At 61.8% G+C, this 22,583-nt stretch overlaps 1 protein-coding gene across 2 annotated transcripts in view; it reads left to right on the top strand.

The window, feature by feature from the left end:
* ARAP3 (ArfGAP with RhoGAP domain, ankyrin repeat and PH domain 3) overlaps positions 1-22,583 on the top strand; it is a 67,361-nt gene that overhangs the window by 33,139 nt on the left and 11,639 nt on the right. For both annotated transcript variants that reach the window (XM_064161460.1, XM_064161459.1), the window contains exons 13-24: positions 238-420; positions 1,615-1,777; positions 6,129-6,260; positions 7,162-7,315; positions 7,480-7,582; positions 8,503-8,701; positions 8,803-8,866; positions 12,171-12,334; positions 14,264-14,476; positions 16,077-16,182; positions 19,872-20,019; positions 21,947-22,015. In XM_064161460.1, the coding sequence (XP_064017530.1) occupies positions 238-420; positions 1,615-1,777; positions 6,129-6,260; positions 7,162-7,315; positions 7,480-7,582; positions 8,503-8,701; positions 8,803-8,866; positions 12,171-12,334; positions 14,264-14,476; positions 16,077-16,182; positions 19,872-20,019; positions 21,947-22,015 (1,698 nt within the window). The remainder of the gene's footprint in view (positions 1-237; positions 421-1,614; positions 1,778-6,128; positions 6,261-7,161; positions 7,316-7,479; positions 7,583-8,502; positions 8,702-8,802; positions 8,867-12,170; positions 12,335-14,263; positions 14,477-16,076; positions 16,183-19,871; positions 20,020-21,946; positions 22,016-22,583) is intronic.

The raw sequence follows: 22,583 nt of genomic DNA, 5'->3' as shown, positions 1-22,583 counted from the left end.
CTCCATCACGACCTCCTCCTCCACCTCCTCCTCCTCCTCCATCACCATCTCCTCCTCCTTCTCCTCCACCTCCATCACGACCTCCTCCTCCACCTCCTCCTCCTCCTCCATCACTACCTCATCCTCCTCCTCCATCTCCATCACCTCCTCCTCCATCTCCATCACCACCACCACCACCTCCTCCTCCTCCTTCCTGTGCACCTCGGGGCTCACCATGCCCGCGGGTGCCTCCTGCAGCTCTTCATCATGCTTGGCAACGACCGAGCCAACCGGTTCTGGGCGGCGCGGCTGCCGGCGGCCGAGGCCCTGGGCCGCGACGCCAGCCCCGAGCAGCGCCGCGACTTCATCGCCCGCAAGTACCGCCAGGGGCGCTACCGCCTGCCCCACCCGCACCACCGCTCCCAGCAGGAGCTGCTCCAGGTAGGGCACACCTCGGGCTGCAGGCAGGGCGCTGGGAACCCGCCCAGAGATCGCACTCTGAGGTGCCAACCCTTGGCAACGCGAGAGGTCGAGAGGGAACCAGCCTAGAAGTGGGACACTGAGATGCCAACAGTTGGCAGCTCAAGGGGTTGAGATGGAACCATCTTAGAAGTTGGAGTCTGAGATGCCAACAGTTGGCATCCCAAGAGGTTGAGATGGAACCATTGAAGAGCTGTGAGTCTGAGATGCCAGCAGTTGGCAGCTCAAGAGGTTGAGATGCCAGGAACCATCCTAGAGCTGTGAGTCTGAGATGCCAACAGTTGGCAACTCAAGAGGTTGAGATGGAACCATATTAGAAGTTGGAGTCTGAGATGCCAACAGTTGGCAACTCAATAGGTTGAGATTCCAGGAACCATCCTAGAGCTGTGAGTCTGAGATTCCAACAGTTGGCATCCCAACAGGTTGAGATGGGACCATTGAAGAGCTATGACTGAGATGCCAACAGCTGGCAACTCAAGAGGTTGAGATGGAACCATCCTAGAAGTGGGAAACTGAGATGCCAACAGTTGGCAGCTCAAGAGGTTGAGAGGAAACCATCCCAGAGCTGTGAGTCTGAGATGCCAACAGTTGGCAGCTCAAGAGGTTGAGATGCCAGGAACCATCCCAGAGCTGTGAGTCTGAGATGCCAACAGTTGGCAGCTCAAGAGGTTGAGATGCCAGGAACCATCCCAGAGCTGTGAGTCTGAGATGCCAACAGTTGGCAGCTCAAGAGGCTTAGATGCCAGGAACCATCCTAGAGCTGTGAGTCTGAGATGCCAACTGCTGGCAACTCGAGAAGTTGAGAGGAAACCATCCCAGAGCTGTGAGTCTGAGATACCAACAGTTGGCAGCTCAAGAGGTTGAGATGTCAGGAACCATCCCAGAGCTGTGAGTCTGAGATGCCAACAGTTGGCATCCCAAGAGGTTGAGAGGGAACCATCCTAGATCTGTGAGTCTTGAGATGCCAACAGTTGGCATCCCAAGAGGTTGAGATGCCAACAGCTGGCTTGGCTCTGTGCACCGACACCTTGATGCCAGGCAATTCTGGGGACTCAGGTGGGAGGTTGGAGCCCACTTTGGCTGCCTTTAGGCATCCCCAGCAGTGGGCAGGAGGTGCCCAGCTCGTGGTCTCCACAGGTCCCTGTCTCCTCCCAGGCGCTGTGCACCGCGGTGGCAGGACCAGCCCTGCTCAAGACCATGCTCCAGTTCTTCTCCTCCTCAGAGGCTGGGCTGGCAGCTGACCCCACTGCCTGTGAGGTGCCCCCAGGGGCTGAGCTTTGGTGGGCACCGGAGAGCAAAAGGCCCAGAAACAATTCAGGTAATGCTGGAGCCCCAAAATGAGAGAACTGCCTGCTGGGACCTTCAGGTCACTGAGTCCAACAGCTGGCACCAAGCTAGGAGCAGTGTGGAGCTGCTGGAGGGGAGCAGAGCCCTGCAGAGGGAGCTGCCAGGCTGCATGGGTGGGCAGAGGCCAAGGGCAGGAGACTGAAGCAGGCCAAGGGCAGGTTGTGCACTTTGGCCACAAGAAGCCCAAGCAGCACTGCAGGCTGGGGCCAGAGGGGCTGAGAGCAGGCAGGCAGAGAGGGCCCTGGGGGTGGTGTGAGAGAGGAGCTGCAGAGGAGGCAGCAGTGTGCCCAGGTGGGCAGCAGAGCCCCTGGCATCCTGGGCTGGCTGAGGAGCAGTGTGGGCAGCAGGAGCAGGGAGGTTCTTGTGCCCCTGTGCTCAGCACTGCTCAGGCCAGCCCTGGAGTGCTGTGCCCAGCTCTGGGCTCCTGCCTTGCAGAGAGCTGCTGAGGTGCTGGAAGGTGTTGAGAGAAGGGCAGCAAGGCTGGGGAGGGGCCTGGAGCAGAGCCCTGTGAGGAGAGGCTGAGGGAGCTGGGGGGGTGCAGCCTGCAGCAGAGGAGCCTCAGGGCAGAGCTGATTGCTGCCTGCAGCTGCCTGCAGGGAGGCTGTAGCCAGGTGGGGTTGGGCTCTGGTGCCAGGCAGGCAGCAGCAGCAGAAGGGGCCCCAGGCTGCAGCTGTGGCAGGGCAGGTTGGGGCTGGCTGTGAGGAGGAAGCTGCTGGCAGAGAGAGTGATTGGCACTGGCATGGGCTGCCCAGGGAGGGGGTGGAGTGGCCGTGGCTGGAGGGGTTGGAGCCAAGGCTGGCTGGGCACTGAGTGCCATGGGCTGGTTGGTTGGGCAAGGCTGGGTGCCAGGCTGGGCTGGGGCAGCTTGCAGCTCTCTGCCAGCCTGCTGGGGTCTATCATTCTATGATCTGTTAGGCTCTGCCCTCTGAGGTGAGCCTGGGCACAACTCTTACCCCAGGTCCCTAAGCTCCTCATCCCATAGTCTTCTAATCACCCCCTGAGATGGGCACTCTGCCACCTCCCTGGGCAGCCTCTTCCACTGCCCAGTGAAAAAGTTGTTCCTCAGCCCCAACCTGAAGCTCCCTTGGTGCCACCTGAGGTCATTGCCTCCTCATCCTATTGCTTGGTACCTGGGAAGAGACCTTCAAACCCACTTGGCTGTGCCTAGGGAGAGGCTTCCTCCTTGCCCCTGTGCCAAGGCTGTGGTCAGGCAGGGCACCAGGTGCTGTAGCTGCCTGAGGGCCCCACTGCAGCCCTGGTTTTGGTGTGGGGAGAGGCAGCAGTTAGCTCTGCAGCTCCTTTTCACACCCCCCTTGCCTACAGCTACAGGAGTGGGACCTCCCTGCCCCCCTGGTGCCACCCTCTTGTGTGCAGGTTTGGGCCCTTCACTGCAGGAAGGACACTGAGGAGCTGGAGCAGGGCCAGAGAAGAGCAGCAGAGCTGGGGAAGGGACTGGAGGGCAGGGCTGGGGAGAGGCAGCTCCTGCTGCCCACACTGCTCCTCAGCCAGCCCAGGATGCCAGTGCCTCTGCTGCCCACCTGGGCACACTGCTGGGGAGTTGCCAGGTGCAATGGAGGGAGGTGGGCACGTCCCTTGTCACCTTGCCTGTGGACCTAGAGCCATCAGGCACAGCAGCACCCAGGGGAGCTGCACCTCTGAACCTCTCTGTGTGCCCCAATCTCTGTGTCAGAGCAAGGCAAGAGCTCGTTGGGCACCCCTGAGGACCTGGGCACAGCTGTCCTTGCCACCCTGAGAGGAAGGAGCCCCTGGAGCTTGGGGACAGGGAGAGCTGTGCTGAAGGCTGAGCTCAGTCAGGAGGCTCTCACTGCAGGAAGGACACTGAGCAGCTGGAGCAGGGCCAGAGAGGAGCAGCAGAGCTGGGGAAGGGGCTGGAGGGCAGCGCTGGGGAGGGGCAGCTGAGGCAGCTGGGGGGGGTTGAGCCTGGAGAAGAGGAGGCTGAGGGCAGAGCTCATTGCTGTCTGGAAGGAGGTTGGAGCCAGGTGGGGGTTGGGCTCTTCCCCCAGGCAAGAAGTGAGAGGGCAGTGGGAAGTGCCCTCAGGTTGCCCCAGGGCAGCTTTAAGTTGGCCTTGAGGAACAACTTCTGCCCCTTGAGGGCTGCCAAGGCCTGGCCCAGGCTGCCCAGGGCAGTGCTGCAGTGCCCATGCCAGGAGGGGTTCCAGAGCCCTGCAGCTGTGGTGCTGAGGGCCATGGGCTGGGGCTGCCCCTGGCACTGCTGGGCTGAGGCTGCCCCTGGCACTGCTGGGATGGAGCTGCCCCTGGCACTGCTGGGCTGAGGCTGCCCCTGGCACTGCTGGGCTGGGGCTGCCCCTGGCACTGCTGGGCTGGGGCTGCCCCTGGCACTGCTGGGATGGAGCTGCCCCTGGCACTGCTGGGCTGAGGCTGCCCTGGCACTGCTGGGCTTGGGCTGCCCTGGCACTGCTGGGCTGAGGCTGCCCCTGGCACTGCTGGGCTGAGGCTGCCCCTGGCACTGCTGGGCTGAGGCTGCCCCTGGCACTGCTGGGCTGGGGCTGCCCCTGGCACTGCTGGGCTGAGGCTGCCCCTGGCACTGCTGGGCTGGGGCTGCCCCTGGCACTGCTGGGCTGGGGCTGCCCCTGGCACTGCTGGGATGGAGCTGCCCCTGGCACTGCTGGGCTGAGGCTGCCCTGGCACTGCTGGGCTTGGGCTGCCCTGGCACTGCTGGGCTGAGGCTGCCCCTGGCACTGCTGGGCTGAGGCTGCCCCTGGCACTGCTGGGCTGGGGCTGCCCCTGGCACTGCTGGGCTGAGGCTGCCCCTGGCACTGCTGGGCTGAGGCTGCCCCTGGCACTGCTGGGCTGAGGCTGCCCCTGGCACTGCTGGGCTGGGGCTGCCCCTGGCACTGCTGGGCTGAGGCTGCCCCTGGCACTGCTGGGCTGGGGCTGCCCCTGGCACTGCTGGGCTGAGGCTGCCCCTGGCACTGCTGGGCTGGGGCTGCCCTGGCACTGCTGGGCTGAGGCTGCCCCTGGCACTGCTGGGATGGAGCTGCCCCTGGCACTGCTGGGATGGGGCTGCCCTGGCACTGCTGGGCTGGGGCTGCCCTGGCACTGCTGGGCTGAGGCTTGGACTCAAAGCTCTGAAAGGTCTCCTCCAAGCAGGGAGGTTCTGTGCTTCCATGGTCCTGTGGGCACAGGTGGCACAGCCACGCAGGTGGCACAAGCCTGGGCAGGGTGGGCAGCTCCCTCTGCATCTGGGTGCCTGGGTGAGCACAGCAGCTCCTGCCAGGGGTGCTGCTGCCTGTGGGCAGCTGGGCAGGGTGTGTGGTGTCTGTGGACAGCTGGGCAGGGTGTGTGGGCAGCTGGGCAGGGTGTGTGGGGTCTGTGGGCAGCTGGGCAAGGTGTGTGGGCATCTGGGCAGGGTCTGTGGGCATCTGGGCAGGGTGTGTGGGCAGCTGGGCAGGGTGTGTGGCACCTATGGGCAGCTGGGCAGGGTGTGTGGGCATCTGGGCAGGGTGTGTGGGCAGCTGGGCAGGGTGTGTGGGCATCTGGACAGGGTGTATGGGCAGCTGGGCAGGGTGTGTGGGGTCTGTGGGCATCTGGACAGGGTGTATGGGCAGCTGGGCAGGGTGTATGGGCAGCTGGGCAGGGTGTATGGGCAGCTGGGCAGGGTGTGTGGGCAGCTGGGCAGGGTGTGTGGGGTCTGTGGGCAGCTGGGCAGGGTGTGTGGGCAGCTGGGGAGGGTGTGTGGGCAGCTGGGCAGGGTGTGTGGCAGCACTGCTGGGCTGAAGCTTGGACTGGATGACCTGAAAGGTCTCTCCCAACCAAGCCAATTCCATTGCTCTCTGCAGCTCCCTGAGAGGAGGCTGCAGCCAGCTAGGCCTTGGGCTCTGCTGCCAAGGAGCAAGTGGCAGGGCAATAGGGAATGGCCTCAGGTTGCCCCAGGGGAGGTTCAGGTTGGCCATGAGGAACAATTTCTGCCCCTTGAGGGTTGCCAAGTCTTGACCTGGGCTGCAGCCAGGTGGGGATTGGGAGCCTTAGTCACAGGGGTAGAGGAAATGCCCTCAGATTGTGCCAGGGGAAGGTTAGGTCAGAGAGGAGGAACAATTTCCTTGCTGCCAGAGTGGTCAGGGACTGGCAGAGGCTGCCCAGGTTGGTGCTGCAGTGCCCAAACCTGGAGCTGCTGAAGCGAGCTGTGGCCATGGCGCTTGGGGGGGGGCTGTGGTTTGGGGGTGCCCAGGGTGCAGGTTGGTGCTGAGCTGACTGATCTTGGAAGGCTTCTCTGACTCAACCAATCCTGTGTCTCTGTGACCCTTTGCTGGCTACCTGCCCCCACCCTGCTGTGCCCACAGGGAGCCCCCACTCGAGTGCCCTGGGTCCTGAGGGCGTCTACAACGAGATCACGCAGCCGGTGACGCTCAGTGGCTACCTCTACCGAGCCCCTGCCCCTCCTAAGCCCCCAGGTGCCAAGAAGAACAAAGAAGGTGAGCTTGGCCAGGCTGGATGGGTGGGCAGAGGCCAAGGGGATGAGATTGAACAAGGCCAAGGGCAGGTTCTGCACTTTGGCCACAACAACCCCATGCAGCGCTACAGGCTGGGGACTGAGTGGCTGAGAGCAGCCAGGAGGAAAGGGACCTGGGGGTGCTGGTAGAGAGTAGCTGAAGAGGAGGCAGCAGTGTGCCCAGGTGGCCAAGAGAGCCAATGGCATCCTGGGCTGGCTCAGGAGCAGTGTGGCCAGCAGGACAAGGGAGGTTATTCTGCCCCTGTGCTCAGCACTGGTCAGGCCACACCTTGAGTGCTGTGTCCAGTTCTGGGCCCCTCAATTCAAGAAAGATGTTGAGGTGCTGGAAGGTGTCCAGAGAAGGGCAACAAAGCTGGTGAGGGGCCTGGAGCACAAATCCTATGAGGAGAGGCTGAGGGAGCTGGGGGGGTGCAGCCTGCAGCAGAGGAGGCTCAGGGGTGACCTCATTGCTGTCTACAACTACCTGCAGGGAGGCTGTAGCCAGGTGGGGTTGGGCTCTTCTCCCAGGCAAGCAGCAACAGAACAAGGGGACACAGTGTGAAGTTGTGCCAGGGCAGGTCTAGGCTGGATGTTAGGAGGAAGTTGTTGTCAGAGAGAGTGATTGGCATTGGAATGGGCTGCCCAGGAAGGTGGTGGAGTCACCATCCCTGGAGGTGTTCAAGCCAAGCCTGGATGAGGCACTTAGTGCCATGGTGTGGTTGATTGGCTAGGGCTGGGTGCTAGGTTGGACTGGCTGAGCTTGGAGCTCTCTTCCAACCTGGTGGATTCCATGATTCTATTCTATGATTCCTGGGGAACTCCTGAGGGTGGCAGAGTGCCCACCCCCAGTGGGCAATGCACCCACCCAAGCCCTGGTCCCGCAGACTTCCAGCGCACTTGGTGCTCCCTGGAGCGATCCCTGCTCTTCTTTGAGACAGAGAAGTGCAGCGAGCCCCTGGGCCACATCCAGAGTGGGGACCTCCTCTCACTGGCTGTCAGCAGAGCCCAGGCCACCACCAGCCCTGGCCCCCTTGAAAGGTAACCCCCTCCACCCCCCCCCCCCATCCCCCCCCCAGGAAGGAGCCAGAGAGCCTGGCGGGCGCTCGTTGAGCAGCCATGGGCAGCGGCTCCCTGTTGGGTGCCCTGGAGGAAGGGTTTGGGGGTGAGGAGGTTGCCCTGATGGTTGGGTTCATCTGCTGCAGGTTTCCTTTCACCCTGGAGCTCTTCCTCAGCGGGGAGAAGGTGCAGCAGCTGGGCACTGACAGCCCTGAGACGCTGCAAGCCTGGGCCACTGCCATCGGCAAGGTGAGCCAGCCCTGGCACCCCCCCACCACCCCCTGCCGCCAGTGGGCAGCCCCTGGGCTCTGCCCCTGCTCCTCTGCTGTGCCTCTTCCCAGCTCTCCCTGCTCTAGAGAAGAGGAGATCCCAGGGAGACCTTAGAGCAGCCTCCCAGTAGCTGAAGGAGCTCCAGGAGAGCTGGGAGAGGGACTTGACACAACGGCTGGGAGTGACACCCAGCTCCATCATCCCCTTCTGTTGGCTCAATCCCCACCCTGACTCCTCCTCTTCACCCAGCTTCATCATCCCCTTCTGTTGGCTCAGTCTCCACCCTGACTCCTGCTCTTCACCCAGCTCCATCATCCCCTTCTGTTGGCTCAATCCCCTCCTCGAGTCCTCCTCTTCACCCAGCTCCATCACCCCCTTCTGTTGGCTCAATCCCCTCCTCAAGTCCTCCTCTTCACCCAGCTCCATCACCCCCTTCTGTTAGCTCAATCCCCTCCTCGAATCCTCCTCTTCACCCAGCTCCATCATCCCCTTCTGTTGGAGCAATCCTCTCCTTGAGTCCTCCTCTTTGCCCAGCTCCATCATCCCCTTCTGTTGGCTCAATCCTCTCCTCAAATCCTCCTCTTCACCCAGCTCCATCACCCCTTCTGTTGGCTCAATCCTCTCCTCGAGTCCTCCTCTTTGCCCAGCTCCATCATCCCCTTCTGTTGGCTCAATCCTCTCCTTGAGTCCTCCTTTTCACCCAGCTCCATCATCCCCTTCTGTTGGCTCAATCCCCTCCTTGACTCCTGCTCTTCACCCAACTCCATCACCCCCTTCTGTTGGCTCAATCCTCTCCTCGAGTCCTCCTCTTCACCCAGCTCCATCACCCCCTTCTATTGGCTCAATCCCCTCCTCGAATCCTCCTCTTCACCCTCTCCCCTCTCTTGCTCCATCCGCAGTGGTTCAGCCCCGTCAGCTGTCACTGCCTGCTGGGCTACGAGTTCCAGCGGGTGGGCCAGCTGCGGTACAAGTGCATGCTGGACCCCGAGAGGTGGCAGAGAGCCTTCTTCATCCTGCAGAAAGCTCACCTCTTCATCTGCCCCACCCAGCAGGACGGGGCTGAGGACAGCATCAACCTCCGGCGCCTGCAGGAGCTCAGTGAGTGCCGCGATCCAGGTCCGGGGGATGGGCACGGCCCTGCCCAGGGGTGTGGCTGGGCTGGCTCTGATCATCCTCTCTGCTTCTCACCTCCCCTTCAGGTCTGGTGCCTCCCGCGGAGACTCCAGAGAAGAAGGAGCTGCTGATCCTGGTGGAGATGGGGAGGTGAGAGCAGAGAATTGGGGGAGTGGGGAATGGTTCAGGTGGGAAGGGAGCTGAGGGCTCGGAGGATGTAAGGGGTTGGAAGGGACCCAAAGAGATCATTGAGTCACAGGAACATAGAGTGAAGCAGGTTGGAGGAGAGCTCCAAGATCATCCAGGCCAACCTATTATTCAGCCCATCCAACTCCCCCTGCCAGAGCAGGACCATTCATAGCTCAGGTCACAAAGGAATCAGAGACTCACAGACCCCAGCAGGCTGGCAGAGAGCTGCAAGCTGCCCCAGCCCAGCCTAGCCCCCAGCCCTGCCCAACCAACCAGCCCATGGCACTCAGTGCCCAGCCAGCCTTGGCTCCAACCCCTCCAGCCACGGCCACTCCACCCCCTCCCTGGGCAGCCCATTCCAGTGCCAATCACTCTCTCTGCCAGCAGCTTCCTCCTCACAGCCAGCCCCAACCTGCCCTGCCACAGCTGTAGCCTGGGGCCCCTTCTGCTGCTGCTGCCTGCCTGGCACCAGAGCCCAACCCCACCTGGCTACAGCCTCCCTGCAGGCAGCTGCAGGCAGCAATCAGCTCTGCCCTGAGCCTCCTCTGCTGCAGGCTGCACCCCCCCAGCTCCCTCAGCCTCTCCTCACAGGGCTGTGCTCCAGGCCCCTCCCCAGCCTTGCTGCCCTTCTCTCAACACCTTCCAGCACCTCAGCAGCTCTCTGCAAGGGAGGAGCCCAGAGCTGGACACAGCACTCCAGGGCTGGCCTGAGCAGTGCTGAGCACAGGGGCACAAGAACCTCCCTGCTCCTGCTGCCCACACTGCTCCTCAGCCAGCCCAGGATGCCAGTGCCTCTGCTGCCCACCTGGGCACACTGCTGCCTCCTCTGCAGCTCCTCTCTCACACCACCCCCAGGGCCCTCTCTGCCTGCCTGCTCTCAGCCCCTCTGGCCCCAGCCTGCAGTGCTGCTTGGGCTTCTTGTGGCCAAAGTGCACAACCTGCCCTTGGCCTGCTTCAGTCTTCTGCCCTTGGCCTCTGCCCACCCATGCAGCCTGCCCAGGTCCCTCTGCAGTGCTCTGCTCCCCTCCAGCAGCTCCACACTGCTCCTAGCTTGGTGCCAGCTGCACACTCCCTGCTGCTGCACTCAATCCCTGCTCCAGATCATCCATAAAGACACTGACCAGGACTGTGCCCAGCACTGATCCTCATGAAAAGTTCCTCTCCAGACATCCTTCACCTACTAAGGTCCCCCTGGAGCTTTCTCCTCTCCAGTCTGAACACCCTCAGCTCCCTCAGCCTGTCCTCAGAGCAGAGCTGCTGCAGCCACAACCCTGCCAGTGGGAATGAGTCACAGAGAGATCCAAAGCCATGGATTGGGTCGGGTTGGGAAGAATGATGAGGAATGAGCCAAGCAACCTCAGCAGGCTTCCCAGGGCAGAGCCACACGTGTGTGGGTCACTGCTGGTCCCAAACTCACCACGGGCATGCTGCTGGCACCTCAGAGCTGTGGCCAAAGGGCTTCTAGGGGTCACCTTACCTTGGCTCCCTCACCAGGATGCCTCTTGGCTCAAGCTGTGCCTTGCTCTGCATCCTAGAAGCCACCTCAGGGTTCAGGCAGGAGGAGACAACCTCCTCCAGCCCAGCACCCTTCCATGACACCTCTTGGCTCAAGCTGTGCCTTGCTCTGCATCCTAGAATGAAACTGAGGGTGCAGGGTGGAGGACACAACCCCCTCCCCTCCAAGATCAGCACCCTCCAGGATGCCTCTTGGCTCAAGCTGTGCCTTGCTCTGCATCCTAGAAGCAAGCTGAGGGTGCAGGCAGGAGGAGATAACACACACACACACACCCCAAGACCAGCACCCTTTCAGGACACCTCTTGGCTGAAGCTGTGCCCTGCTCTGCATCCTAGAGTCAATTTGAGGGTGCAAACAGAAGGGGACAGCTTGTCCCAGCCCAGCACTCTCCAGGTTGCCTCTTGGCTCAAGCTGTGCCTTGCTCTGTATCCTAGAAGCAAGCTGAGGGTGCAGGCAGGAGGAGATAACACACTCCCCCCCAAGACCATCACCCTTCCAGGACACCTCTTGGCTCAAGCTGTGCCTTGCTCTGCATCTCAGAAGCAAGCTGAGGGTGCAGGCAGGAGGAGACAACCCCCCCACAAAGATCAGCACTCTCCAGGATGCCTCTTGGCTCAAGCTGTGCCTTGCTCTGCATCCTAGAAGCAAGCTGAGGGTTCAGGCAGGAGGGGACAACTCCCCCCAGCCCAGCACCCTTCCAGGACACCTCTTGGCTCAAGCTGTGCCTTGCTCTGCATCCCAGACTCAAATTGAGGGTGCAGGCAGGAGAAGACAACTCCCTCCCGAGACTAGCACCCTTCCAGGATACCTCTTGGCTCAAGCTGTGCCCTGCTCTGCATCCTAGAGTCAATTTGAGGGTGCAGACAGAAGGGGACAGCTTGCCCCAGCCCAGCACTCTCCAGGATGCCTCATGGCTCAAGCTGTGCCTTGCTCTGCATCCTAGAATGAAGCTGAGAGTGCTGGGAGGAGGACACAACCCACCCCCCACCCCCCCTCCCCCAAAGATCAGCACTCTCCAGGATGCCTCGTGGCTGAAGCTGTGCCTTGCTCTGCATCCTAGAAGCAAGCTGAGGGTGCAGGCAGGAGGAGATAACACACCCCCCCCCAGACCAGCACCCTTCCAGGACACCTCTTGGCTCAAGCTGTGCCTTGCTCTGCGTCCTAGAGTCAATTTGAGGTTGCAGGCAGGAGGGGACAACTCCCCCCAGCCCAACACCCTCCAGGATGCCTCATGGCTGAAGCTGTGCCTTGCTCTGCATCTCAGAATCAAGCTGAGGGTGCAGGCAGGAGGGGACAACTCCCCCCAGCCCAGCACCCTTCCAGGACACCTCTTGGCTCAAGCTGTGCCTTGCTCTGCATCCTAGAGTCAATTTGAGGATGCAGACAGAAGGGGACAGCTTGCCCCAGCCCAACACTCTCCAAGATGCCTCTTGGCTCAAGCTGTGCCTTGCTGTGCATCCTAGAATCAATTTGAGGTTGCAGGCAGGAGGGGACAACTCCCCCCAGCCCAACACCCTCCAGGATGCCTCATGGCTCAAGCTGTGCCTTGCTCTGCATCCTAGAGTCAATTTGAGGGTGCAGACAGAAGGGGACAGCTTGCCCCAGCCCAGCACTCTCCAGGACACCTCTTGGCTCAAGCTGTGCCTTGCTCTGCATCCCAGACTCAAATTGAGGGTGCAGGCAGGAGGAGGCAGCCCTCCCTCAGCCCAGCACCCCTGACAGCCTCTCCTGTGCCCTTGCTGTCCCCAGGACGTTCTACCTGCAGGGGCTGTCGCGGGCGGACTCCGCCGCCTGGTACGGCGACATCCAAGCCTCGGCTGGCGGCAGGGGCAACGCCCTGCGGGACCAGCAGCTGAGCCGCGCCGACATCCCCATCATCGTGGACAGCTGCATCGCCTTCATCACCCAGTACGGTCAGTGGCACCCCGGGGGGGGGGGGGGCAGGCTGGAGGGCAGAGTGTGGCAGCGCCGCTGCGGGGATGCTCCGGAGGGCAGCGCTGCGGCCCCCTGTGGGCTCCAAAGGGGATGTGGCAGCTGGGAGGGACATGGGTTCCTGATGGGAATCTTGGGATGCTTTGGGTGGCAAAGCATTGTTTGGGTGGCAGCAGAATGGGAGGGGCTGCATGAGACGCTTAGGACCACAGAACCAGTCAGAGCTGGGAAGGACCACAAGGAGCAGCTCTGGTGCTGCTGGGAGGCTGCTCTGAGGTGCCCCTGGGAGCCTCCTCTGCTGCAGACTGAGCAGCCTCAGCTCCCTCAGCCTGGCCTCAGGGCAGAGCTCCTCCTCCAAGCCCCTCAGCACTTCCTAGAGCCACAGAATCAGGGAGGGCTGGGAGGGAGCCCAAGCAGCAGCCAGCCCCAACCCCCCTGCCGTGGGCAAGGATGCCCTACCCTAGAGCAGGCTGCCCACAGCCTCCTCCAGCCTGGCTTCAAACACCTCCAGCCAGGGGGCCTCAACCACCTCCCTGGGCAACCCATTCCAGGCTGAACAACTGAAGGCAGGAGATGGTCAAACCCTTCCTGGATGTGTTCCTGTGTGATCTGCTGTAGGTGATCCTGCTCTGGCAGAGGGGGTAGGGGGGGTTGGACTGGATGAGCTCTGGAGGTTCCTTCCAGCCCCTGACATTCTGTGATTGGAACAGGCTGCCCAGGGAGGTGATGGAGGCACCACTCCTGGAGGTATTGAATAGATGTGTGGGTGTGGTGCTGAGGGAAGGTGTCCAGAGCAAGGCAGAAAGGCTGGCATGGGAGCTGTGCCCCAGGGATCAGTGCTGGGCACAGTCCTGGTCAGTGTCTTTGCTGATGATCTGGAGCAGGGATTGAGTGCAGCAGCAGGGAGTGTGCAGCTGGCACCAAGCTAGGAGCAGTGTGGAGCTGCTGGAGGGTGGCAGAGCCCTGCAGAGGGAGCTGCCAGGCTGCATGGGTGGGCAGAGGCCAAGGGCAGGAGACTGAAGCAGGCCAAGGGCAGGTTGTGCACTTTGGCCACAAGAAGCCCAAGCAGCACTGCAGGCTGGGGCCAGAGGGGCTGAGAGCAGGCAGGCAGAGAGGGCCCTGGGGGTGGTGTGAGAGAGGAGCTGCAGAGGAGGCAGCAGTGTGCCCAGGTGGGCAGCAGAGGCACTGGCATCCTGGGCTGGCTGAGGAGCAGTGTGGGCAGCAGGAGCAGGGAGGTTCTTGTGCCCCTGTGCTCAGCACTGCTCAGGCCAGCCCTGGAGTGCTGTGTCCAGCTCTGGGCTCCTCCCTTGCAGAGAGCTGCTGAGGTGCTGGAAGGTGTTGAGAGAAGGGCAGCAAGGCTGGGGAGGGGCCTGGAGCACAGCCCTGTGAGGAGAGGCTGAGGGAGCTGGGGGGGTGCAGCCTGCAGCAGAGGAGGCTGAGGGCAGAGCTGATTGCTGCCTGCAGCTGCCTGCAGGGAGGCTGTAGCCAGGTGGGGTTGGGCTCTGGTGCCAGGCAGGCAGCAGCAGCAGAAGGGGCCCCAGGCTGCAGCTGTGGCAGGGCAGGTTGGGGCTGGCTGTGAGGAGGAAGCTGCTGGCAGAGAGAGTGATTGGCACTGGAATGGGCTGCCCAGGGAGGGGGTGGAGTGACCGTGGCTGGAGGGGTTGGAGCCAAGGCTGGCTGGGCACTGAGTGCCATGGTTTAGGTCGGACTCGATGATCTCGGAGGTCTTTTCCCACCCGATCCATTCTGTGGCTCTGTAACTTCCTCCTCACGTCCAGGCTGAAGCTACCTACTTATCGCCAGGGTTGAGTTCCTGAGGAGGTGTCAGATGCCAGGTGGGACTGGCTGAGCCGGGAGTTCTCTTGCAGCCTGCTTGATGTTTCTGTGTCCCCCTCCTGTGGCCACCGCAGGGCTGCGGCACGAAGGCATCTACCGCAAGAACGGCGCCAAGTCGCGGATCAAGCTGCTGATGGAGGAGTTCCGCCGGGATGCTCGCAACGTCAAGCTCCGCATCAGCGACAACTTCATCGAGGACGTCACCGACGTGCTCAAGAGGTTCTTTCGGGAGCTGGAGGATCCTGTCTTCACCCTGGAGCTGCACCCGCACTGGAAAGAGGCTGCAGGTAACTCCTTCAGCCCCGCGGCTGCCTGCCAGGGGCTCCTGGGGCTGCCAATCCTCAGGGTGGGACCTGAGGGGTAAGCCTTGGGGGTGCTGAGTCTGTGGGTTTCATGCAGTCATAGGCTCAGAGAATGAGGCAGGCTGGCAGGGAGCTCCAAGGTAGTCCAGTGCAACCTAGCCCCCAGCCCTGCCCAACCAACCAGCCCATGGCACTCAGTGCCCAGCCAGCCTTGGCTCCAACCCCTCCAGCCACGGCCACTCCACCCCCTCCCTGGGCAGCCCATTCCAGTGCCAATCACTCTCTCTGCCAGCAGCTTCCTCCTCACAGCCAGCCCCAACCTGCCCTGCCACAGCTGCAGCCTGGGGCCCCTTCTGCTGCTGCTGCCTGCCTGGCACCAGAGCCCAACCCCACCTGGCTACAGCCTCCCTGCAGGCAGCTGCAGGCAGCAATCAGCTCTGCCCTGAGCCTCCTCTGCTGCAGGCTGCACCCCCCCAGCTCCCTCAGCCTCTCCTCACAGGGCTGTGCTCCAGGCCCCTCCCCAGCCTTGCTGCCCTTCTCTCAACACCTTCCAGCACCTCAGCAGCTCTCTGCAAGGGAGGAGCCCAGAGCTGGGCACAGCACTCCAGGGCTGGCCTGAGCAGTGCTGAGCACAGGGGCACAAGAACCTCCCTGCTCCTGCTGCCCACACTGCTCCTCAGCCAGCCCAGGATGCCAGTGCCTCTGCTGCCCACCTGGGCTGCCCGTTCTAATGCCAATCACTCTCTCTGCCAGGAGCTTCCTCCTAACACTCAGCCTCAACCTGCCCTGGCACAACTTGAGACTGTGTTCCCCTTTTTTTTTGGGGCTCCTCACCCCAGGAAGGACATTGAGAGGCTGGAGTGGGTCCAGAGAACGGCAATGAAGCTGGGGAAGGGAAGGGTCTGGAGAAGAGGGTTGGAGAGAAGCAGCTGAGGGAGCTGGGGGGGGGGGGGTTAGAAGAGGAGGCTGAGGGGAGACCTCATTGCCCTCCACAGCTCCCTGAAAGGAACCTGCCTGCCAGGGACCCCTGGGACCACTGTTTCTCAGGGTGGGATGTGTTTTGTTTGGGGTACCTCATCCCAGGAAGGACATTGAGAGGCTGGATCAGGTCCAGAGAAGGGCAATGAAGCTGGAGGAGGCTGTGGAGAACAGGACTGGGGTGGAGCAGAAGGACCTGGGGGTGTTTAGAAGAGGAGGCTGAGGGCAGACCTCACAGCTGCCTGAGAGGAGGCTGGAGCCAGGTGGGGTTTGGTCTCTTCTGCCAAGGCACAAGAGGAAATGGCCTCAAGCTGTCCCAGGGGAGGTTCAGGTTAGACATTAGGAAGGATTTCTTCCCAGCAAGGGTTCTCAGGCCCCAGGGCAGCTCTGGAGTCCCCATCCCTGGATGGGGCTTTAAAGATGCACGGCTGCGGCTCGGCGGCGATGGCTCCGCAGAAGCAGCAGAGGGGAGACTGCGAGCTCCGGGCGTGGGGTCGAGCTGGATAACCTCCAAGGCCTCTTCCAGCCTCCACAGCTCTCTGCTTCTGTGTCAGCTGTGGCCCTGCTGGGTTCAGCAGTGGCCCAGGACTCGTTTGCCTCCCTGCAGAGCTCTCCTCGAAGCCGCAGCGCCTGGAGCGCTACAAGGAGCTCATCCAGCGCCTGCCTCGCCTCAACCGCAGGACTCTGGCAGCCCTCATCGAGCACCTCTACAGGTCAGTGAGCCACCTCCCACCCTGCTGCCCCTGCTCCTCTCCAGGTGCCCAAGGCATCTGGCCTGCATCAGGAATGGTGTGGCCAGCAGGAGCAGGGAGGTGGCCAGCAGGACAGGGAGGTCATTCTGCCCCTGTACTCTGCACTGCTTAGACCACACCTTGAGTGCTGTGTTCAGTTCTGGGCCCCCCAGTTTAGGAGGGACATTGAGATGCTTGAGCGTGTCCAGAGAAGGGCAACGAGGCTGGGGAGAGGCCTTGAGCACAGCCCTACGAGGAGAGGCTGAGGGAGCTGGGATTGGTTAGCCTGGAGAAGAGGAGGCTCAGGGGTGACCTTATTGCTGTCTACAGCTACCTGAGGGGTGGTTGTGGCCAGGAGGAGGTTGCTCTCTTCTCTCAGGTGGCCAGCACCAGAACGAGAGGACACAGCCTCAGGCTGTGCCAGGGGAGATTTAGGCTGGAGGTGAGGAGAAAGTTCTTCACTGAGAGAGTCATTGGACACTGGAATGGGCTGCCCGGGGAGGTGGTGGAGTCGCCATCCCTGGAGCTGTTCAAGGCAGGACTGGACGTGGCACTTGGTGCCATGGTCTGGCCTTGAGCTCTGTGCTAAAGGGTTGGACTTGATGATCTGTGAGGTCTCTTCCAACCCTGATAACACTGTGATACTGTGAAGGCCAGCCAGCAGTGTGAGCTCTCCCCTGCTGCCCAAGGAACGTTGGCTCCCCTCCCTGCACACCAGGGAGAGCTCAGCGCTGCTCAGCCCCCGGCTGGGATGCTGCTGTGGAGGGGAAAAGTTTGTTTGGGTGTTCTGGGAATTCAATGGGAAGCTGATGTTTCTAAGAGGTTTAAATGATTTCATAGAATCACAGAATCAAGCAGGTTGGAAGAGACCTCCAAGCTCATCCAGTCCAACCTAGCACCCAGCCCTAGCCACTCAACCAGACCATGGCACTAAGTGCCTCAGCCAGGCTTTGCTTGATGACCTCCAGGGACGGTGCCTCCACCACCTCCCTGGGCAGCCCATTCCAGTGCCAATTACTCTCTCTGTGAAGAACTTCTTCCTAACATCCAGCCTAGACCTACCCTGGCACAACTTGAGACTGTGTCCCCTTGTTCTATTGCTGGTTGTCTGGGAGAAGAGGCCACCCCCCACCTGGCTACAATGTCCCTGCAGGTAGTTGTAGACAGTAATAAGATCACCCCTGAGCCTCCTCTTCTCCAGGCTAAACACCCCCAGCTCCCTCAACCTCTCCTCATAGGATTTGTGCTCCAGGCCCCTCACCAGCTTTGTTGCCCTTCTCTGGACATGTTCCAGCACCTCAACATCTTTCTTGAATTGAGGGGCCCAGAACTGAACACAGCACTCAAGGTGTGGTCTAACCAGTGCAGAGTACAGGGGCAGAATGACCTCCCTGCTCCTGCTGGCCACACCATTCCTGATGCAGGCCAGGATGCCACTGGCTCTCTTGGCCACCTGGGCACACTGCTGGCTCATGTTCAGGTGGGTATCAATCAGCACCCCCAGATCCCTCTCTGTTTGGCTGCTCTCAGCCACTCCGACCCCAGCCTGTATCTCTGCATGGGGTTGCTGTGGCCAAAGTGCAGCACTCTGCACTTGGAGCTATTGAACACCATCCCCTTGGACTCTGCCCATCTGTGCAGGTGGTCAAAGTCCTGCTGCAGAGCCCTTCTGCCCTCCAACCCAGCCACATCTGCCCCCAGCTTGGTGTCATCTGCACACTTGCTGATGACTGACTCCATGCCCTCATCCAGATCATCTATGAAGATGTTAAAGAGGATGGGGCCCAGCACAGATCCCTGAGGGACACCACTAGTGCCAGCTGCCAGCTGGATGTGGCACCATTCACCACCCCTCTCTGGGTCTGGCCCTCCAGCCAGTTCCTAACCCAGCACAAAGTGTTGCTATCCAAGCCATGGGCTGACAGCTTAGCCAGCAGTTTGCTGTGGGGGACAGTGTCAAAGGCCTTGCTGAAGTCCAGATAGAGCACAGCCACCAAGCAGTCACCTGAGCATAGAAGCAGATCAGGTTGGAGAGGCAGGATCTGCCCTTCCTAAACCCAGAAGAGATGTATCTGCCCAGACTGATGCTAATACAGGTGTCCAATACTGATTGCTTTGAAGTCATAATTCACTCATAGGTTGGCTAATCTTTTTTTTACCAAAACAACCTGTGGCACCACCCCAGGGGTCAGCCCCCAGCAGGTGTCCATTGTGGTCACAATGTCTGAGAACCCAAGGCCTTTTTTCCAAAGCAATAGCCTGTGTTAGGCTGGGGAGGGGCCTGGAGCACAAATCCTATGAGGAGAGGCTGAGGGAGCTGGGGGTGTGCAGCCTGCAGCAGAGGAGGCTCAGGGATGACCTTATTGCTGTCTACAACTACCTGAAGGGAGGCTGTAGCCAGGTGGGGTTGGGCTCTGCTGCCAGGCAACCAGCAATAGAACAAGGGGACACAGTCTCAAGTTGTGCCAGGGGAGGTTTAGGCTGGATGTTAGGAGGATGTTGTTGGCAGAGAGAGTGATTGGCATTGGAATGGGCTGCCCAGGGAGGTGATGGAGTCACCATCCTGGAGGTGTTGAAGCAAAGCCTGGCTGGGGCACTTAGTGCCATGGTCTGGTTGACTGGATAGGGCTGGGTGCTAGGTTGGGCTGGATGAGCTTGGAGGTCTCTTCCAACCTGCTTGATTCTATGATTCTATGATTCTATGCTTATATCTTTGCCCCTCTGGGGGAGAGATCTTCCCAGAGGCTGTGTATGGCTGCTGGGACAGCAGCTGCTGTGATACAGGCAGATAGGAAGCAATGTTCTGACTGTTCCCATGGCTGGCCTTTATGTGAGCCACAACCCTGTGTGCAAGTGAGGGTTTGTGCAAGAGGGCTCTGCTACCTTCCACGACAGATGGGACACCTCAGACGTGCTCAGATTCAGCCCACGGCAAGGAGGGGGTGAGAGGAGGGTTGGGAGTAGCTGAAATCCCCTCGTGGCACAGAGATGTCACCCAGTGCCCAAAGAAGAGGCAAACCCTCAAGTTCCCATGGCCAGCTCAAGGATGGGAAGGACAGAGAACGAGCTGAGGAACATCAGCAGGTTGCCTGGGCCAGAGGCACTGGAGCAGGAGTTGATCCTGGTCCCCAAAGCACCACGGGGATGGTGCTGGCACAGCAGGGCTTTGGTCAAAGGGCTTAGAGGAAGCACTCCAGCCTGGGTCCCTTTTGATGGCAGCTGGAAGTGACTGAGACAGGAACTGCCTCAACTGTCCCACTCAGGGAGTGGCAGGAGTGGGGGGGATGGAGCAGAGCTGGAGGTGAGGAGAGTGAGGCTGGAGGTGAGGAGGAAGTTGCTGAGCAGGAGAGTGGTGAGAGGCTGGAATGGGTTGCCCAGGGAGGTGGTTGAGGCCCCATGGCTGGAGGTGTTTGAGGCCAGGCTGGCTGAGGCTGTGTGCAGCCTGCTCTAGGGTAGGGTGTCCCTGGGCATGGCAGGGGTTGGCACTGCCTGCTCCTTGTGCTCCCTTCCAGCCCTGCCTGGCTCTAACTGTCTGGCCTGAGGTTGGCACTGCTGGAGAGCTGGGGGATAACAAGTTGCTCTCCAGGAGGCCACTTGCCAGGCAGAAGGTGGCAGTTGGAGCTGCCAGCTCCATCCAGAGTGGGACCTCACCTCTGCCCTCCTTCCCCCAGGGTGCAGAAATGTGCAGACCTCAACCAGATGAGCACCAAGAACCTGTCGCTGCTCTTTGCACCCAGCCTCTTCCAGACCGACGGCAAGGGGGAGCACGAGGTGAAGGTGATGGAGGACCTCATCGACAACTACGTCAGCATCTTCAACGTGAGCTCCACCCTCCTCCCCCTGCCTCTGCCCACAGTGCCCACCTCTGCCTCCACCCTCCTCCCCCTGCCCCTGCACAGAGTGCCCACCTCTGCCTCCACCCTCCTCCCCCTGCCCCTGCACAGAGTGCCCACCTCTGCCTCCACCCTCCTCCCCCTGCCTCTGCCCACAGTGCCCACCTCTGCCTCCACCCTCCTCCCCCTGCCCCTGCACAGAGTGCCCACCTCTGCCTCCACCCTCCTCCCCTGCCTCTGCCCACAGTGCCCACCTCTGCCTCCACCCTCCTCCCCCTGCCTCTGCCCACAGTGCCCACCTCTGCCTCCACCCTCCTCCCCCTGCCTCTGCACAGAGTGCCCACCTCTGCCTCCATCCTCTGCCCCCTGCCTCTGCCCACAGTGCCCACCTCTGCCTCCACCCTCCTCCCCCTGCCTCTGCCCACAGTGCCCACCTCTGCCTCCACCCTCCTCCCCCTGCCTCTGCCCACAGTGCCCACCTCTGCCTCCACCCTCCTCCCCTGCCTCTGCCCACAGTGCCCACCTCTGCCTCCACCCTCCTCCCCCTGCCTCTGCCCACAGTGCCCACCTCTGCCTCCACCCTCCTCCCCCTGCCCCTGCACAGAGTGCCCACCTCTGCCTCCACCCTCCTCCCCCTGCCTCTGCCCACAGTGCCCACCTCTGCCTCCACCCTCCTCCCCCTGCCTCTGCCCACAGTGCCCACCTCTGCCTCCACCCTCCTCCCCCTGCCCCTGCACAGAGTGCCCACCTCTGCCTCCACCCTCCTCCCCCTGCCTCTGCCCACAGTGCCCACCTCTGCCTGCCCCTGCAGCCCCCATCCCATGCAGAGAGCGGTGGTGAATGGTGCCACATGCAGCTGGCAGCTGGCACTGGTGCTGTGTCCCAGGGATCAGTGCTGGGCACAGTCCTGGTCAGTGTCTTTATGGATGATCTGGAGCAGGGGACTGAGTGCAGCAGCAGGGAGTGTGCAGCTGGCACCAAGCTAGGAGCAGTGTGGAGCTGCTGGAGGGTGGCAGAGCCCTGCAGAGGGACCTGGGCAGGCTGCATGGGTGGGCAGAGGCCAAGGGCAGGAGACTGAAGCAGGCCAAGGGCAGGTTGTGCACTTTGGCCACAAGAAGCCCAAGCAGCACTGCAGGCTGGGGCCAGAGGGGCTGAGAGCAGGCAGGCAGAGAGGGCCCTGGGGGTGGTGTGAGAGAGGAGCTGCAGAGGAGGCAGCAGTGTGCCCAGGTGGGCAGCAGAGGCACTGGCATCCTGGGCTGGCTGAGGAGCAGTGTGGGCAGCAGGAGCAGGGAGGTTCTTGTGCCCCTGTGCTCAGCACTGCTCAGGCCAGCCCTGGAGTGCTGTGCCCAGCTCTGGGCTCCTCCCTTGCAGAGAGCTGCTGAGGTGCTGGAAGGTGTTGAGAGAAGGGCAGCAAGGCTGGGGAGGGGCCTGGAGCACAGCCCTGTGAGGAGAGGCTGAGGGAGCTGGGGGGGTGCAGCCTGCAGCAGAGAAGGCTCAGGGCAGAGCTGATTGCTGCCTGCAGCTGCCTGCAGGGAGGCTGTAGCCAGGTGGGGTTGGGCTCTGGTGCCAGGCAGGCAGCAGCAGCAGAAGGGGCCCCAGGCTGCAGCTGTGGCAGGGCAGGTTGGGGCTGGCTGTGAGGAGGAAGCTGCTGGCAGAGAGAGTGATTGGCACTGGCATGGGCTGCCCAGGGAGGGGGTGGAGTGGCCGTGGCTGGAGGGGTTGGAGCCAAGGCTGGCTGGGCACTGAGTGCCATGGGCTGGTTGGTTGGGCAGGGCCGGGGGCTAGGTTAGGCTGGGGCAGCTTGCAGCTCTCTGCCAGCCTGCTGGAGTCTAGGAGTCTATTCTATGATGCCATCCATGTTCCCTCAAGCCATGTTCCACCTCCCCCTCCCCCCATGTGCCCCCCTCTGGCAGATCGATGAGGATCAGGTGTCCCAGATGGAGCTGGAGAACAGTCTGATCACCACCTGGAAGGACACTCAGGTACTGGGGATGTCCTTGCTAGTCCCCATCCCATCAGGGTCCCCTGAGCTGGTGGCACTGCCTGGAAGGTGAGGACACTCCCAACTCCCCACCTTAGGACCCCCTTGCCCCACGCCAGACGTTTGGAGAAGGTCCCTCCCTCACCTCCCCTTCACCCATCTCCTTGAGGCTCCTGTCCAAGGGAAGAGCAGCCTCAGGTCCCTGGGACACCACCAGCAGCCCCTGGGACACCACCAGCAGCCCCTGGGATGCCACCAGCTGCCCCTGGGACACCAGCAGCAGCCCCTGGGATGCCACCAGCTGCCCCTGGGACACCAGCAGCCCCTGGGACACCAGCAGCAGCCCCTGGGACACTAGCAGCAGCCCCTGGGACACCAGCAGCAGCCCCTGGGATGCCACCAGCAGCCCCTGGGATGCCACCAGCTGCCCCTGGGACACCAGCAGCAGCCCCTGGGATGCCACCAGCTGCCCCTGGGACACCAGCAGCCCCTGGGACACCACCAGCAGCCCCTGGGACGCCACCAGCAGCCCCTGGGACGCCACCAGCAGCCCCTGGGATGCCACCAGC

Source organism: Pogoniulus pusillus, chromosome 22 (genome assembly GCF_015220805.1).
Source record: "Pogoniulus pusillus isolate bPogPus1 chromosome 22, bPogPus1.pri, whole genome shotgun sequence".
Lineage (NCBI taxonomy): Eukaryota > Metazoa > Chordata > Aves > Piciformes > Lybiidae > Pogoniulus > Pogoniulus pusillus.
Note: the sequence above shows the minus strand (reverse complement) of the source record. Positions and strands in the feature narration are given on the sequence as shown.